At 33.3% G+C, this 18,000-nt stretch overlaps 1 protein-coding gene across 1 annotated transcript in view; it reads right to left on the bottom strand.

Annotated features, from left to right (window-relative positions):
* LOC110023920 (light-mediated development protein DET1) overlaps positions 1-18,000 on the bottom strand; it is a 107,349-nt gene that overhangs the window by 83,989 nt on the left and 5,360 nt on the right. Inside the window, exons 5-8 of the mRNA XM_020723577.1 lie at positions 9,067-9,135; positions 8,745-8,801; positions 8,171-8,251; positions 7,915-8,079 (exon numbers count right to left, since the gene is read on the bottom strand). Of these exons, the coding sequence (XP_020579236.1) occupies positions 7,915-8,079; positions 8,171-8,251; positions 8,745-8,801; positions 9,067-9,135 (372 nt within the window). The remainder of the gene's footprint in view (positions 1-7,914; positions 8,080-8,170; positions 8,252-8,744; positions 8,802-9,066; positions 9,136-18,000) is intronic.

Genomic DNA, 18,000 nt, shown 5'->3' with positions numbered 1-18,000 from the left:
TGGCTTGTGGGTGTGGTTGTGTAGTGGTTGTGGTGTGTTGATGGTGTGGTTGTGGTGGTTTGTTGGTGTGGTGGTGGTGGTGGTGGTGGTGGTGGTGTGGTGATAGTGATGATGTAATTGTGTGTAGATGGTTAATGTGCGCTGGCGGTGGTGGTAGTGTGTAGGTTGTGACGATGTGGTTGTTGTGTGTTGGTATTGATGATGTAGTGGTAGTGTATTGATATTGATGATGAGGTTGTGTGTAGATAATTGATGTGTGGTGAAGGTGGTGTGTTGGTTGTGATAATACGGTGGCGGTGGTGTGTTGGTGTTGATGATGTGATTGTGTGTAGATGATTAATGCGTGGTGGTAGTGTGTTGGTTGTGATGGTGTGGTGGTGTGTGGTGGTGTGTTAATAGATTTCATATGTTTTTTGTCGTTACCTTTCAAGTTGTGGTATTTTAAATGGTACTTTATATTTTTTATGAGATAAACTTATTTTGTCTGCCACAAATTTATGTTTTTTAGTTCTTTTCATGCTAATAGTCGTGATGGGTAAGACAAAAAAAATTAGTTCGTCTGTCACGTGAGATAAATAAGTGAAGCTTATATTTTGGGATTTTTATCTTAAGGAGGTGGAATTGATAAATAAGTTTATCGTTATGTTTGATTTTTATGGAAACATTATCCACGCTAATTGTTGGACATTATTTACGCTACTTTCATTATATTTGAATTTTATTTTGTTTTATTTGTTAGATATCTTTACTAGCAAAACAATCTTTCACTGCTTTTGAAATTTTTGCTATCATTGTTTTTCCTTAATGCAGTACTTGCTATTTCGGTGTTATTTATGTGCTTGCTGCATAAACAATGAATAACATATTTAGAGAAAGATGCCAAAAAAAAAAAAATATTGCAGCTGCATTATTTACAACACATATATTGTTTGTCCTCATTGCATCACATCCACGTACATAGGCGACAAGTGAGGTGGGGAGTTGTTCATAGGTCACCCCACAAGGTTTAACATATCCCATATTCATTGATCTCTTAAAATAATTGCACAGAAATCGTGAGCTATATGGCTTCTCTAGAATGACTTTAAGAGAGGTGTTAGTCATAACCTTCTATATTTTATCACAAAATGAGTCTATGAGATGAGCCACGGAGTGATTCCACCACTCCTAAATAATAATCAATTGATATTTCTCAATTGAGTTGAATGCTCAGATCAACTTATCATAAAAAGTTATTAGACCCGAAGACCCCATATTCCAAAGCACCCCCGTAGATATTTCATAAGACCAACGTTATATGTCATATTTCAAGGTAGATTCATGTGTTCATCTTTTCCTAAATTTACTTAAACACAGTAATTTTAATACATTGGATAAATAATTTAGGATTGTGTTTGAGCAATTGATGAAACACATGTGAATGTACGCATGTTCAACAATGAAAAGATCGCATACATCGAACAATGTGGTTCACCAACACAAAATGTATGGATGTGTGTGATTTCAATGTGTTTCACTCTTGTGATGGTCGGATGGGATGGAAGCGCACACCAAAGTCGCCTCCAAGTTTGCTTGAATATGAATAAATAAAATATAAAATATTTATTGTATTGCATTACAATACTAATGAATAAACTTACAACATGAAAATGTTATTTGATTGATGTTGAATATCCATTACAAAGAGAATATCTCAAGCCCTTTCCTAATACAAAATATCATATTTTGGATTTTGAAAGAGCCAACATAGCTCGAGCTAGAAAGTGGATGTTTAACAAAAGACACCCATCCTTACATGATGTTATTAAAAGGAAATTTGGGGTTTAAAAAAATATGGGTTATTTTGCATATATGCCCACATATCCTTTCAACAAATAAATGAAGATTATGGCCTCTACAATGGTTCTCCACAACTACATTCGTCGGCATCATTCATGTAGTGATATTGATTTAAATAGTGCATATGAGGATCAATCAAATTTACCCACAAAGACATGCGAATATCACCCGGATCATTCAAAATCACAAGTTGAATATGATTTACATGACTCTTATACAGAATATGGAGAAGGTTTTAGGGAGATGATAGAGTTGAGAGAGCAAATTAAAAGTGCAATAGTTAATGAATGAAAGGATTTTGTATGTTGCACTTTCTTTATATATGTAATGTATTGCAAAAACAAATATTGTTTATTGTAATAACGCTATATGCAATGATGTTCATATGTAATTTTAATTCAGTTCAAATTACTTTTCATTCTTTTCCCACATGGATGACTACTAGATAAGTGTGGGTTTAATATAAATAATTTTCTTGCATTTTTTTTTTTAGGTTTATGATAACATAAATAACCTTAGGTGTTCTTCTAAATGATCTTTGTGGAGATATGGTTTTGTTACACATATGACATCAGTATTACATGGTTTAAAGGCAACTTCTTTAACAGTCATATGACTATTGTAATTTTTTTGGATGGCCTTTGTGGTGATATGATCCCGTAGCACATACGAGCACGATTTTATATACCAAGATTTTTTTTTTTTTTTTTGCGGTCATATTATTGTTGGGGTTTTTTTGGATGGTCTTTGTATTGATATGCTTATGTAACACATATGAACTCGATATTACATGGTTTAAATACAACCAAGATGTTTTTATTTAAGGTCTACTGTCATCTTATAATGACTGATTATTCTTTGGTTTATATTTTGTGCTTCGAGACCTCATAAGTTTAAAAAATCTTAATCGTGTATTTTTATTATTCTATTTAGCAAATGTTGCATCTAACTATGTGTTTTGTGGTTTTAAACCTTTAGAAAAGATGAGACCAAGATTTTTGGTGCCTTTAGAGTATTGTAATGCTATTGTGAAATTCAATGTTCTTTGCTTACTTCATGACAAAAACACTGTATGGAAGAAAATTTTACAAATGTTCAAAGGATAGATCAATGGACAGTGACTTCTTCCGGTCGGTGGATCAATTCGATAATTTCACCTCCGATAGTGATCAAGCGTGGAAAGTTTCGTTGGAGAAGAGATTATCTAATGATAATATTAATTGTTGTTTAGTAGTTTGATTATCTAATGATAATATTAATTGTTGTTTAGTAGTTTTATTTTTAATTATGATGGTTGTATTACTGTTTAATGAGGTATCTATTTTTATCATGTAATATTCAAACTGGATTTCTGCTTTTATGTATGAAATGTGCAATCATTATTAATTCTGTTATAAACAACACAATAATAAAGAGGTGAAAAGGTCTTTTCATCATAAACATCACAGTTGTTGCATAACTGCACAAAACAAATAGAGAGACATAGATGCTATACAACAACTTTTTAATAAGCTACAACTGTTCCAAACAGACCTCTAATCAAATATGTCAAATATATTTTGTTTCAAATCAAAATAGAAACAAAAAAATAAAAATAAAAAGTGAAAATAAAGAACAAATTGATCCCAAATAGCCCCTAAGGCTTTGAAGAGGCATGGTGATATTTAACTTGTATTTAACTTGAGGTAGTATTCGCCCGATGTAGGAGACTACAAGAGGTTGCTCAAGTCTATATAGGATTAGTTGTTTTGGCATGTAATGAAGGAAATTTGAAATGAATAAAAAAAAATAAAAATAAACAATTAATAAAATAAAATAAGTGATGGTTAAGAAAGTTGCATCTCTTTGCAAGGATTAAATCGCACACTTCTACTACTCATTTGACAATTTAACAAACAGAGAAGAGAGCAGCATTACTGAAGAGAAGAAGAGGAGAAATAAGAAGCAGAAAAGGAAGGAAAAAGTAGCAAGCGACTCGCGAGCGGTTTCATTCGACTGCGACGTGGGAAATGGAAGAAGAAATCGAGAAACCATTGCGTGAGGGAGAACCTACTGAGATAGATTCTGGTGTGGGTACTTGAGTGAGAATCAACGTCGTTGTTGGTTGTAAGTTCGCTTGAGATTGACGAAGCCAGTATTGTACGTAAAGGATAAGACACGTCGACGATAGGGCGTGTGGGATCAACAGGCAATGTCGCTTGCAGGAGGAAGAAACGAGTGGCTCGTGCAAGGAAGAAGAAGCCGAGATTGATGCCCTGGCATGCCAAAAACCCCTATGCCCGAAGGAAGAGGATGGAGAAGTTGCTCGTGTGTGTCTATGGTTGTCGACCGAACACAGGTAAGTATATATGTGTGTGTGTGTGTGTTTAAATTAAATCAAAACTTAAACAAATAGTGATATCGGCTTAGAAGTAGAAGTTGGTGAAGAGTTTAAGCGAGAGAAGAGGTCAATTCGAGAAACTTATTTAATAAATATCACTTATTTTATTTATTTAATGTTTTAAGATTTAGTTATATTAATATAATAGTTGATTACTAAATTAGATTCATGAATTAATATTAGAAAAATTAAGGTGAAGCAAAATTTCATATTGTTGATTGAGGAGTTTTGAGGCAGTGAAGGTTAGAGTGTAACATTCAAAAGTATATTGTTTATATTATTATTATTTAATATTATTATTAATTTAAGGATTTAAATTCATAATTAAGATAAGGAAATTGAACTATAATTAAGTAATATGCGAAAAATTTATTAAATGCAATAGTATATATTATAGGTGCTAATTTGAAAGAGAAAATAGAGTCAAGAACAAGAAAATCATTTAGAATCAAGATGAATGATTATATTTCTAAATTCCTGTAATTTTCTTTTTTTCAAAATGTATGTTTGATTTCATGTATGCCCTTGTTCAGCAATAGATTATTCATATTGTTAGACAGAAAATATATGCATGAGAAGAGAAATATGCGTGATAAATAAGTGGACATTAGAGTAAAAGTATGTATGTTAAATGCAGCTGCATAACAAAATTAATTTAGAAAAAAATCAGATCATCGCACGACTCCAGTAGATATATACATGTTAGCTTATCACATGATCACATATAGATGTCACATTATTGTTTAATCTCTAGAATTTTTGTAAATGTGCAAATATCAATTTATTTCATGAAATATAGATATAGTAAGATTGCATTTATTTTATCGGTAGATAGAGATAAAATGTTTCATAAGAAGAGAATAAGTGATTTGAAAAAAAGAAATAGCTTATATATGAATGTTTCATATTAAAAGTTTACCTCTAATGGTACAGACAGCACACGTTAGTGCACCAGCACGCATAGATATTTTTCTATCACCCCAGACAATTACGATGTTTAGATTGTTAACTGTTATGCCGACGGGAAAATATCGGTCAAGAGCAAGTAAGGGACTTTAACCTCATACAATTGTGATGTTTAGACCGATAACTGATGTGCCGATAAATAATATCGGTCAGGGGTGTATTAGATTATGTTTTGATGATACTCATAAGAAAGATGTGAATGTTAAAAGTATAATGTAAAAGTAAAGTTAAAGTTAAAGCTAAAGCATATAGAAGTTTAGAATATTTTCATTGAGTGTAAATCATCAATAAATGCATTAAAATGTTATAAGATTTCTTATAGAGATATAAAAAACCAGCATGCATATTCTTTTCTGTCATGAGTTATTGTAGTTTAGATGTGCAATTACTCCTGGGTAATATTTACTAAATGAATAGAAGATGAGCAAATGTGTATGAGAAGCGAGAACAGCAACCGGTAAGATACAAATTTCTACTAGTTAATTAAGGGTTTGTTTGGGCAGTTGCAACTTATCCAATAAGCTGGTTTGCAGCAGCTGCTGCGACAAAGCTGACTGCCTGTTTGTTTTTTACAGTTTGAAAACAACTGTGTAACAGCTGTTTCTGGATAAATGGTCATTTCGCTCCCTATGTCGCTGCCCTACCATCGCCCGAAACGGGGCCTAAATTTCTCTTTAGTGGTTTTTCTTGAATATTAATCTGTTAGTGATAAAAATTGTAATAACAGAGAATTTATTTTCATCGTCTAATCGTCCATTCCTGCCTTGATTAATTCCAAGTCCTGAGCCACGTCTTTACAAGGCACACTTTCTCATTGAAAAAGAATAGCCATGGGTGTTCTTGCCCGTTGAAAAAGATGGGGTGCTTTTGCCAGTTAAAGAAGATAGTGTAATGCTTCTAAAATATTAATAAGAGAGCTTGCTAGATAAAATCAAGGTGGTGAGAATCCTAGACCAAATGTTATCTACATGAGGTCATAGGTTAGGTTGAATGCCAAACCATATAACTATCTTGGTGTCAAATCTATTTATTTCGTTTACTTTTATTGTGCTTTGCCGACCCCACTTAGATAAAGGCTTCTTGTTGTTTTTTTTTTTTTTGTTACTGCACTTTTATTGTGTTTGGATTCATTTATCTTACATGCTTTGGGATTGATTGTTTATGTGGTGAATGTGATAATTGCACTAAAACTAATGTGCAGAGATAATCTGATACTTAAACTAAAATTTGAAATATGCTCTCTATTAGGATTACTTCAAATCATCGAATCTTGTGTATTTCCAGCTTTCAATGCTTACTTACACGTCATACAATATAGCTTGCTATATTTACTTGCTTGCACTAAATTATGTCATCCTTGCAAAAAACTTGAAAGCTTTCGCTTGTTTTTTAAAATTTGAACTTAGTTTTAAATTAAATATGGTTTTCCAAAAGCACCAATTAAATCCTCCAATGTCATATACACTCAGCATTTTGAATTAGAGCTGTGGAACTATCTTTTATTTGGTAAAATTCAAGTGTAGAAAAGTCAAGTTTTTAACAAAACACAATTATCTTGATTTTCCCCAAAATGGCAGGATAAAGCCCTTACTAAAAACATCCAAGGTTGACCGATAGAGAGCAATATAACGAGTAGAGAGCGCAGTAACATCAAAAAACTCAGGAGAGAGTGATCCCAATTCTTGGAATCGTAGGTCTCTTATTGAGCTTTCACACCTTAAAATGAAAAAAGCATATTAGAGATAAATTTGGCAATGAAAAATTCCTCTTCCTACAACTGCAAACAGTCAGAACAATAGTTAAGGACTGCAATTGAACAAACCTTTTTTCTTTTTTTCTCACAAATTGATGACGTATATTTTGATATGTAATAAGATCGCTAGAAAAAAAAAATCGGAGAGTAAAAAGTATAAACACAACATTTATTGCATTCATGGTAGTAGTTGGAATGAGGTTCTGCATCTACCAGTACGAGCCTTGAAACATGAATAATTGAGGCAATTAAAATTCAAATACTTCAAGCAACCAGATAAGAACAGTCACTGTGGTTGAAAATGGAATAAAAACGAGTTAGTTAACGCATGGAGTGAGTTTCATGACCAAGTGGTAAGGGCTGATAATCAAAGAGCGTGGAAGGGGTGGTTCAGGAAAAAAATCAAACTTTTAGGAGGACAGAGGATAATTTTCTCCTCAATTTGATACTACAATGAAGAAAAAAATAGCATTTGTGTGTTTTATTCACTAGATATCCACTTATATATAATAGGGGAACAAGATCGATAAATTAGGGAAGATCAAATAAACATACAACACTCTCCAAGTGAAAGCAAACTTAATCCTTTTCTTAAAAATATTGATATATCAAAGTATGCATGGAAAAACCTTCGAATGCTTATGCATGGGAGTTTGCATATGTTAACTCAAAACACTAATAATATAAAAATGTTAGAGCCAACAAAAGTGTTGAATTGTCGAATAAACCCACAAAACTCCTAAAATCATAATTTTGGTCCATGCCACCCCTTCCCGACACCATTAATCGTGTTCCCCTCAATACTATCATCCCTAAGTTGCCGATTTCATAACCCCTACTCCTGTGCCCTTGACATCTCTAATACCATGCTTAGGAGAAAAAGATTTTTGTCTGATTAACCAATGAGATCCTTTTCTTTATAATAAGGAAATGAATACAAATAAGCATATATGTACCAAGAGTAAGCAAGCATTACCTGTAAAAGGCTACTTGCTTTATTTTTTAAGATGCACACTTGATCAAGAGCATAGATACTATTTGAGTGAGAAGAGATGAAATTTGCATGCAACGAAGTTCTTGAAGATGCATTAAAATGATCATAAAACTGCTCGAATAAATAGTAGAGTTCCTCTGCAGAATTCTGCATAGTAAATACAAATAATATGAATGAAGAAGGCACGTATAAAGTGTTTAAAAAGAGACACCCAATAACTTAAGTGAAAGCATGTGACCTGAAAGAATGATATAATCTCAGTTGTTTCAATGTTGTACACAGCAAAAAAAGACGGATGTTGGTCAGTTGTACGAGAAACCTAATAAGCCCACAAAAATAATCAGCTCATCGAATCTAATAGAAATCAAAGGTATAAATATATAAAAAAGGGCAATTTGCATGCGTATACCACACACTTATTATATATTTACATATCTCAAGCTAAAGCTTTGATATTTACGTACATAGCACTTTGGTGCTTTAAACCTATCCAAGACAATGTGTATTTTAATTTTAAAAGTCGTTAAAATGTTTTTTTTTTTTTTTTTTTTGGTGATATTGAAGTTTTGAGTGCTATGCGTGTAAATATGAAAGGTTAGGTGTGAGATGTAAATACATTGTGTGTATTGTATGTAAATACACCTAAAGGTGATATTGATGTTTTGAGTGCTATGCGTGTAAATATGAAAGGTTAGGTGTGAGATGTAAATACATTGTGTGTATTGTATGTAAATACACCTAAAAACAGGTGGGGATCTTGATATAAGAATAAAAGATTTACAAATCAAAGATGAGTATGTATAAGTGCTTACCACTCCATCTACACTACCAAACTTGATTAAGAGATGATGGCGATCCAAAAACTGCACCTGTTCCAAGATTTAAAAATGGCAAACTATTCCAGTAGCAAGGCCTCATAGATTAAAAGAATGGCAAATAGTCAAAATAAGAAAAAAAATGAGAATATTTGCAATTAGAAATATCTAGTTCAAGCTTTAAATAGCATCTAAAACACAGTTTAGTGTTTTAACAAAAAATAAGGCAAGTGTTTAAGAAAGAGAAACAAGCATAATATCAAATTATTTTTATTTTTCATATCAAAGCAACTATCAAGGTAAAAGAAAAGATAAATACCTTCCACATAATTAGATCAATATAATCTTGAAAATGAAAATAGAACTTTTTCTTTAGAAGTTGAATCCTCTGCAACAAAAATGTTATCATTAATATACCAGAGGATATGGGAAAGACCAAATCAAAATTATGACAATGATAACTTCCTAAAAGGGGTATTTTTTGCAGAAGGGGCTTCTCTATAATTGTCCCCACAGCCTAAGAAAATGATACCTCAATTCATGTCCCATCATATGTTTACAGAAACAGGTTGATAATTTATCTAAAAAAGAGGACACGTCTTGCACTGTTTTGAGGGAAACAATATAACATTTTCACAAGTTCTAATAATGAAGGTCCTCTTCTTATTACAAATAGACAAGCAAATTGTAATTACGAAAGAAGAGCACATTATCCATGTGAATTTATGCCACATGCCCCAATACATGTACATAAATCAGAAATAGCAATGGAACACGCCTCAAAGAAAAACATAATCTTCTGGCCATGAGTATGATTTTGGGTTCCTGTAAATAACATTAAAGTTTGGAGGTTCCAAATCCAAGAAAAAAATTAGAAAACTTTGCGCATAGGATTAAATATTCTAGCTAATAATGCTGCAGTTCTACATTATATCATAAGTTCAAATAAATAAATAAGATAATTAAAATCATAAAATAAACAAGAGCATAATAAAGCTGACAGCTTTAAATACATGATAACATAGTTAAGCAAAAGATAATTTTAGAATATATGAGAATGCTTCATTTCACTCCTAAAAGCTCATAATAAATAGAAAACCAAATAGAAAGTATTAGTCTAAAGAAAAATAGCACAAAAATAACACCCAACATATTAATTCTAAAAATGGGACCCAAAACCAACCAATTCAATATTTAAAACATATCATTCAATAATGGCGCAATCAAGACAAAAGAATGAGCTTAAAAAGGTCCCTCTGACTTTCCTAATGGTAGAAGAATGTCGTATCACACAAAGGTAGCGTTGGTTCTACAACAGAATGTCAAGATATCTTCACGTACACCAATGTGAACGCAGTAGTATTTTTACACGACAAACCAGAGACTTCTCCAAAAAGGCTAATAAGCCCTTATTTCAGAAAATCTAATAAGGTGTATTATAGCATTAGAAAGGGAAAATCTCCACTGGAAGTTCTGAATCCAATTTTAAAAAAAAGGTAGAGATTTGATGTTAGGCTAAAAGCCAATAATTAAACATATGTTAAATCCACGAAATGAATCTTAACTTGATATTTAGTAGTAGGGCACACACCCCTGTTAAATCCACGAAAAAAATCTTAATTAGATATTTAGCACCACGGCATTCCCAAAAATCAGCATGACACAATTTAGTAGATTGTGATTAGAAGGGAACAAGAGCTAGCTAGGATGTCACACTAAATGGAACAACATTATAAAGGTTAGTTAGAATATTGTTAAATCAGCACCTACGAACAAATTAGTCATTTTAATAGTTATTATTGTGGGACATAAATAGGGCTTATTATGCTTAGGGTTAGGTCATGCTATATGATTGTTGTCTTGAGTCCTAGGGTTAGGGTTTGGGAGAGATCGCCTACCTCTCGAATTGTAGGTGTTAGGATTAGAGTTTGGGATGGATTTTCTACCTCTCAAATTGTAGGTACTTATCTTTATGTATTTGGATTGTGTTGTTTTGTGCTATTGAAGAAAATAGTTGTTAGCCCTAATTTTTGTGGAAATTTGACTCTTTTAGTATCAAATTGGATCAGAGCATTTGATTCTAGAAAGCGCAGAAATCGTGATACAGTCGCCAACGTGACCGCGAGAGTGGAGCTAGCTATGAAGACTAAAGGGATCGCAGCATACAGACGCCAACATTGTGACCGAATATCGGCGAGTATGAGGAATCAATGTCAGGATCGGGTGTGACCTAGTATCGAACACTCGCGAATCAAACAATCTGAGAGCCGACAGGATCGCGGCATACAAGGACCCTCACAATACAGTCACGATTCGAATAGATGTGAAGCCCATAAGCCAAAGACGTGATCGCGTATATGAACTGAAACTACAGATACAATCGCGACTCGACCTTGCTAGGAATAGCCAACGAAGGGATTGTGGCATACAAGTGTTCCGTCTTTGTGATTGTGAACCTTCCTAAGAGTAATGGCGGCCAAGAAAATATATGTTTTGGAAGATATATTCAAGGGAGAGTTGAGCCAAATCAAATCTGGAATGGATGGGCGATTCTCGGTCGTAGAAGGAAAATTCTCTTGCATGGATGAGAGATTCAAGGCCTTGAAGAAATAATCATGAAGATCGCAGAGTTTCATGCAAACCCATTGTCGGCCTCCGCAGGATCAGAAACGACATTTGGAAGGGACGCGACTGGCTGCAAACTGAAAGATTTGTGTGGCATCTAGTCAGTGTGCTACCTTATGCAGATCTAGAGCCACAACAACGGGATCGAGCAACCACGTCTGGAGCCTACTCAAGCAGCAGCAATCATAAGGATTCGTGCGAAATCAGAACAATATCATTGCCTTGGGCGGATTTGGAGTCGTGGGATCGAGCGAAGGAATGGGGAGCGGACTCGAGCATGCAATAATCCTAAGACAGAAGGTTTCCTCCACCAGTGTAAGCCCATATCACTACCCCTAGATACAGAAAGATGAGATTAAGAGATAGATCTAAGAGATGGATCCGAGAGAAGTTGCAGGTCAGGATCATACAACCTAGTGTGATGTTTTTCTCTAGCCTAACAAATTAGTGAAGGATAGAAGTTGGTGTTTCTGTGTGGAAACTCGAGCAGAGAATAAAGAGAGAATACCAAACATATTTCCCATTTAGATAACTGATGAGCTATTGAACAAGTTGTGCGAGCCTACAGTATCCTCCAAAATTGACTTCAATTCAGGGTACCAATAGGTTTTCCTGCAACCAAAAGATGTGCACAAGACTGCATTTCGAACTTATGAGGGTCACTACAAATTTCTCATTAAATGAAAAGGATTGTTAGATAAGAACAACATGGAGCACAACCCATAATGGTTATTGGCAACAAATCGTCATGAAGCACAGACCCCCATATTGTACCCACTGCAAGATGTTTGGTCATGTTCTTGATAAATGCCACAAGTTTCATCCAAATTTAAAATATAAGGTTCAAGTGAATAAGGATGGGTCTAACTCCACTGCTCTGGATATTTTAGTTTCACCTGGGGAAGATACTACCAGACAGGAGGTGTATGTTGCCCCTGAGGAGCATGACACTAAGGAGCCCCCCCATGACACTATTGTTACTGTTACTGCGAGTGATGTGATGCTGGCACCTTCAAAAATAATACTAAATAATACTAATGGACTATTACCTACAAATGACAGTGTTCAGACTGATAATCTAGAAAACCCTCGTAGCTCCACTTCTTCAGGAAGTATCCGGTGTAGAGACAAGTCATACTTCACATATAGTAGAACCTATTGTGGATACTACAGTTGGCATTCATTCTGCTTTAGCTCTACCACCCCATCAGACTGATTCTTCGGATGAGGAATGGCAAGTCTATTTCAGGAGTAAGAAGAAGAATGGAGACTGACTCCAGCTCGGGAACATATTGGATGATACATTGGTTACTACTGGCAATGGCGATCATCTTACCAGTTTATTAGCTTGCTCCTTCCCTAGAACTAGAGACAGAGGCAAGACCAAATTGGGTCGCTCTCTAGCCACTTGATACTATGTATTTCGACACTGTTAGGCTTTTTATTTAAGTATCTAATGTATTTTTCTATTTTTTCTAGTTTTGGAACCATTTGTGATTTTTGATTGGACAGGGTGTCATGCTTGGGCCCTCCCACACATTGTATATGTATCTTTCTTTCTATTTAATATATAAGCCTTTTTGGGCTTTCAAAAAAAAAAGAACGACATGTGAGACAAAAACAATTTGATCCAACAACAATTTATTTTTTCAACCTTGAGGTGGGGGGCAATTTATTCTTTCTAATAGTTATTACTGTGAGTCTTCACTCAACAAGCCATAAATATGAATACAATGATAAAGCCTACACAAACTTCCATTTTAGGCTTTTAAAGAGTCGTCTTTTGTTTATTAGCAGACATATTGTAAATCTGGTGGCAAACTGAAATTTTAAATACTTATTAGTTAATCAAACAATCTTATTCAATTGCCTTGTTAATATTGATGTGATAAAATCTTGATTTCTCATGAGTTATCAAAATTTTCATAAAGATCATTTACACTTAATTCAAGATTTTTAAGTTCAAAGATTAATTGAAAATTTTATTTAAAGGCCACATTTTTTGTCACTTTATATGCTCAATTAGTCCAAATTTTGAGTCATTTGCAAATTTAAGTCACCTAGTTAGATCATCCTATTTGTTAGGATTAGAGTCGACATGACTAATACGCTAAAGATATCAAAGTTGATAAATTTCAAATGAATATTAAGCATAGGAGTTTTAAATTTTGAATCTCTGATAATGACCGACATATAGAAGATTTCAACCGAAGGGGCCTATTTTCAAAGTTAATTTTTAAAGTATATTTGAATAAATTCAAATGAAAAAAATTACGAACTCGATCTTCTACAAACAAGATAAAGGTGACAAGGTTCAAACTCAATGAATGTATCAATTCTGAATATGATCATCTATAAGTAGCGCGGAGTTAACAAGGTTCAAATTCAATCATATGTTTATGATAAGCCCGATCATTTATGAGCAAGAAATAAAGTCAACTGGGCTCAAATCAAGTAAATGAATGTATCAATTCCCCGATGATGGTCATGTTGATTAAAAATCATTATATTACGGTCACAGTACAAGTCATATGTTCCCCAAGTAGCGTTTACGACCAGAATCCTCTAACTAAGTGATTGTTGCAAAATAGTACCATTATACTACGACCACAACCGCAACTCGTATGTTCCTCAATAGCTTTCTATATTTTGAGTTATGAACCATAAAGGTATAATTGATTTGCAAAAAGCCTTCTATTAGCTAAGATTAACTTAAATTTGTGCGCTTAGACAAACATCTACCATAGATCTATAAGAGTCTCTTGGATGACACAAATACAACATATGGTTGCTAACAAGAATCTCTCAGCCGGGTTGGGTAGACTGTCTCCTCTGATTAAGTACATCAAGCACCACGATAACTCGGGACGACAGAACCATAGGATCTTGATCGATTTCGTCATCATTTCCCTCATCATCCGCTTTAAGCTCAAGGCAATAGATTTTATAATTTAAATTGTATGATTGATGCTACTATATGTTAATTATTTAGTGTTAAATGACTAGTCTTATTTAAAAGTGTTTTATTATTATCAAAGTGAGTAATTAACCATAGGGCTTGTGCCTATGTAAAACCTCAAACACTAGATCAAAAATTCCTTGCAAAATGAGGGTGAAATATATAATAGTGTCAAATCTACTAATTCATCTGTCCTGTGAAAATTTGACCCTAAAAGCTCACTCAAAAATAAAAATTGTGGGGTATAAATAGGGCTTATTATGCTTTGGGTTAGATCATGTTGTGTGATTGTTGTCTTGAGTCTTAAGGTTAGAGTTTGGGAGAGTTCACGTACCCCTCGAATTGTAAGTATTATGGTTAGGGCTTGGGAGAGACAACTTACTTCTCGAATTGCAGGTGTTTATCTTTACGTATTTGGATTATGATGTTTTGTGTTATTGAAGAAAATATTTATTTGCCCTAATTTCTGGGGAATTTGTCACCGTTCGTATCAAATATCAACAACAAGTGAAGTGCCACAAATTAACAAAATTACAATGCAAAATGAGTAAGGATTAACTAAGTTGATAATCAGGATTAGATTTATCATATCAACTTGAGGAATTCAAGTGGAAGATCATGAGAATCAGGTCACAGTGATTTAAAAATAAATAAATAAATGTGCTTACCAAAAATAAAATGTGCATGGTTATGATCTAAATACATTAAGGGGTAAAATTGGCACAACCAGCTGTTCTAAAAGCCTAAGCTAATAAAAAAAAAAAGTACCCAAGTACGAAGCTCCTAAAATACTTAGAAAAAACCCCTTGCTTCACTTAATTACCTCACAGGGAAAACAACGAACTACAAATGCATCATCACATGAAACTGCATATCATCACCCATTTCGCACAAGGACCAAAACATTGAGTTAAAGAAAATGGGGAGAGTGCAAGTAAAGGTTGACATGAATTATATACCATATAGAAAATAATGAAAAGAACATGTAATTCACTTAAATGTATTATGATAAAAATATGTTGTTAATTAATGATAATTTTAAATGAGGGATTGTGACATTTATAAATTGCTCATTTATATATATGGTTATTCAGTATATTTTAAATATGATTTACGTATTTATTTAAATATTCAATGATAGAAAGTGATGAATATAGAAAATATCGTGATATGAGGGATAAATTGGCAATGACGTGATAATGTTGAGCTCATATGTGAATATGATAAACTAAATATGTAAGATGATAAAAGTGTGCTCATATGTGAATATGAAATCTGCAGGGCGTCAAAAGACAAAAGTGAGTTTATTGAAGACAAAAGGGTCCTCAAATTATTATGCTTATGACATCCATACATGTAAGACGACGAAGGTGAGCCCTTACATGATGATCAATAAACTTAGTCCTGCATATATGGCATTATTCTATATCTGATAAAAGACATTTCTCTATGCCAAATAATGATTTGAAATCACAGAGAAAAAACTTATGAAAAATTAAACTAGCAAGATCTCGCATGTGCATACATAATAAATTAGTGTTTATAATACTGTAAATTTTAATATTCTTTTAAAGTTCTCAATCATGAAAATAATGTATTTAAAGTTGACCACTTGTTTTTTAAGTAATTTTATTTCACAATGATTATAAGAAATCAAAGTAGTCAATATTACCTATTTTAATTCTTAGACTATCAAAATTCTATATTAGAGTTGTTTATCTTACTGAACTTTTAAGCTCATCAGATTTTATATTAAACTTTATTTCGGGTAAAGAAAAATATAAGGATAAAGATGAGCAAGAATCAAATCCTTTTCTATGATGATATTTTTTACATGGTTGTTGTAAATTGTAAGATAGAAGGCTACTAAAGTAATGTATAAGATAAATTTAATACTTTGTATAAGAATATTAATGTATATTAAATATTCTGTAGATATAAAAATGAAATATTTCAAATTATTTTCATTTAATTTGACAGTTTAATATAAATTGATATGTGTGGAAATGATATGAAATATGATGTATGGGATCTACTTAAATGATTATCACCCACTCAATTCTAATAAGTGGTGGGATATCATATTGGGCGCTAGAAGTATATTTAATCAGCTAAATCACACTCACCTCTATCACATCTCACTTTGACTTAGGGGAGGGTAAGGGTTGCCATGGGACACGACATTCTAATAATGTGGTTTGGCCATCAAATGAGACTGAAAAAAAAATGATTATGAACAAGATCCTTTAGCATAGTGATCCATTGTGAAATGACATTAAATAGCAGCTATGGTGAAAACTCCGTGATATTCTAAATTCCTTGAGTGGTGAATTATAGAGTGCACTTGATATGGCACTATGGGCACCGCAACTTGTGACCGCGCCAGGCTCAATTTCTTGTGTTTGTTTATTGAGAGAGCTTTAAGGGTCAATTTTTCATAAGGCGGATGGAATAATACATAAGACACTACCCAGAGATTTCGCCCTCATTTTGTGAGGATTTTTTGATATAGGGTTCGAGGTTTCATAAGTTGCAGCCCCTATGATTAATTACAACTCCCAATAACGGGAGAGCACTTTTGATTAAGGCTAATCATTAAATACCGAATATTTAGCATATAGCAGCAACAACCATACGATTTAAGTTGCAAAATTTATTGCTTTGAGATTAAAGCGGATGATGGGGGAAAATGATGACGAACCCAATCAAGATCTTACGGTTGTATCAGATCATTGTGGTCCCTAATCTACTTAATCAAAGGAGTTAATCAACCCAACCCCATTGAAAGAACCTTGTCGGCAACTATAGGTTGCATTGTCCTAGGGACTCCTATATGCCTGAGATAGATGTTAGTCTAAAAGGAAAAATTGAGCGACCTTAACTGACAAAAAGTTTTAATCCAGTCAATTATACAAATATGGTTCACAACTCAAATGGTAGAAATTTGTTATGGAACATACGATTTGCGATTATAACCATAATATAATATTGTCATTTGACGGCAACCACCATGTCAAAAGACTCTGGTCATAACTGCTACTTTTTTTATGGAGTCTTCAGGCCAGACCATAAGAACAGAGGACTTGGGACACACCTCTATTAGCATGAAAGTACTTTTAGTGTGAACATATTGATACACTTGATGTGACATTAGCTCTTTTATAAACTAAAGTCAATCAAAATTGCCAACCTCGAGAAAGCATTGCAGAGGGTGAATGTGATTTATTTTAAGTGACAAATTTTACTTGAATTTTTAATTTGCTACTTTGAAAATTTGTTTTAAAATTGACCCATTTGATTGAAATTCATAATCAACACGGCATTATCGGGTATTTAATATTATATTTTTGTTTGAAACTTATCAATGTTGATATCGTTGGTGTATTAGCCACATCGACTCCAATCTTAACAAGAAGAATAATCGGATTAGGTGATTTGAACTTGCAAATTTTATGTATGTGATTGGGCATTATCGGAACTTACTAGACTCATCAACTTCAGCGTTTAAGAGGATGAGAATCGGAATCGGTATGTGCAACTTACAACCTTGTTATCTAGACAAGGAAACCCGATTGATTGATTTTTTTAAGAGATTAGATTAATCTTAAAGAAAATTTCGTTCAAACTGCGCAGCATTCCTAAGCTATTCATTAAAATATCATATTTTTT

Source organism: Phalaenopsis equestris, unplaced genomic scaffold, assembly GCF_001263595.1.
Source record: "Phalaenopsis equestris unplaced genomic scaffold, ASM126359v1 Scaffold000236, whole genome shotgun sequence".
Classification (NCBI taxonomy): domain Eukaryota; kingdom Viridiplantae; phylum Streptophyta; class Magnoliopsida; order Asparagales; family Orchidaceae; genus Phalaenopsis; species Phalaenopsis equestris.
Note: the sequence above shows the minus strand (reverse complement) of the source record. Positions and strands in the feature narration are given on the sequence as shown.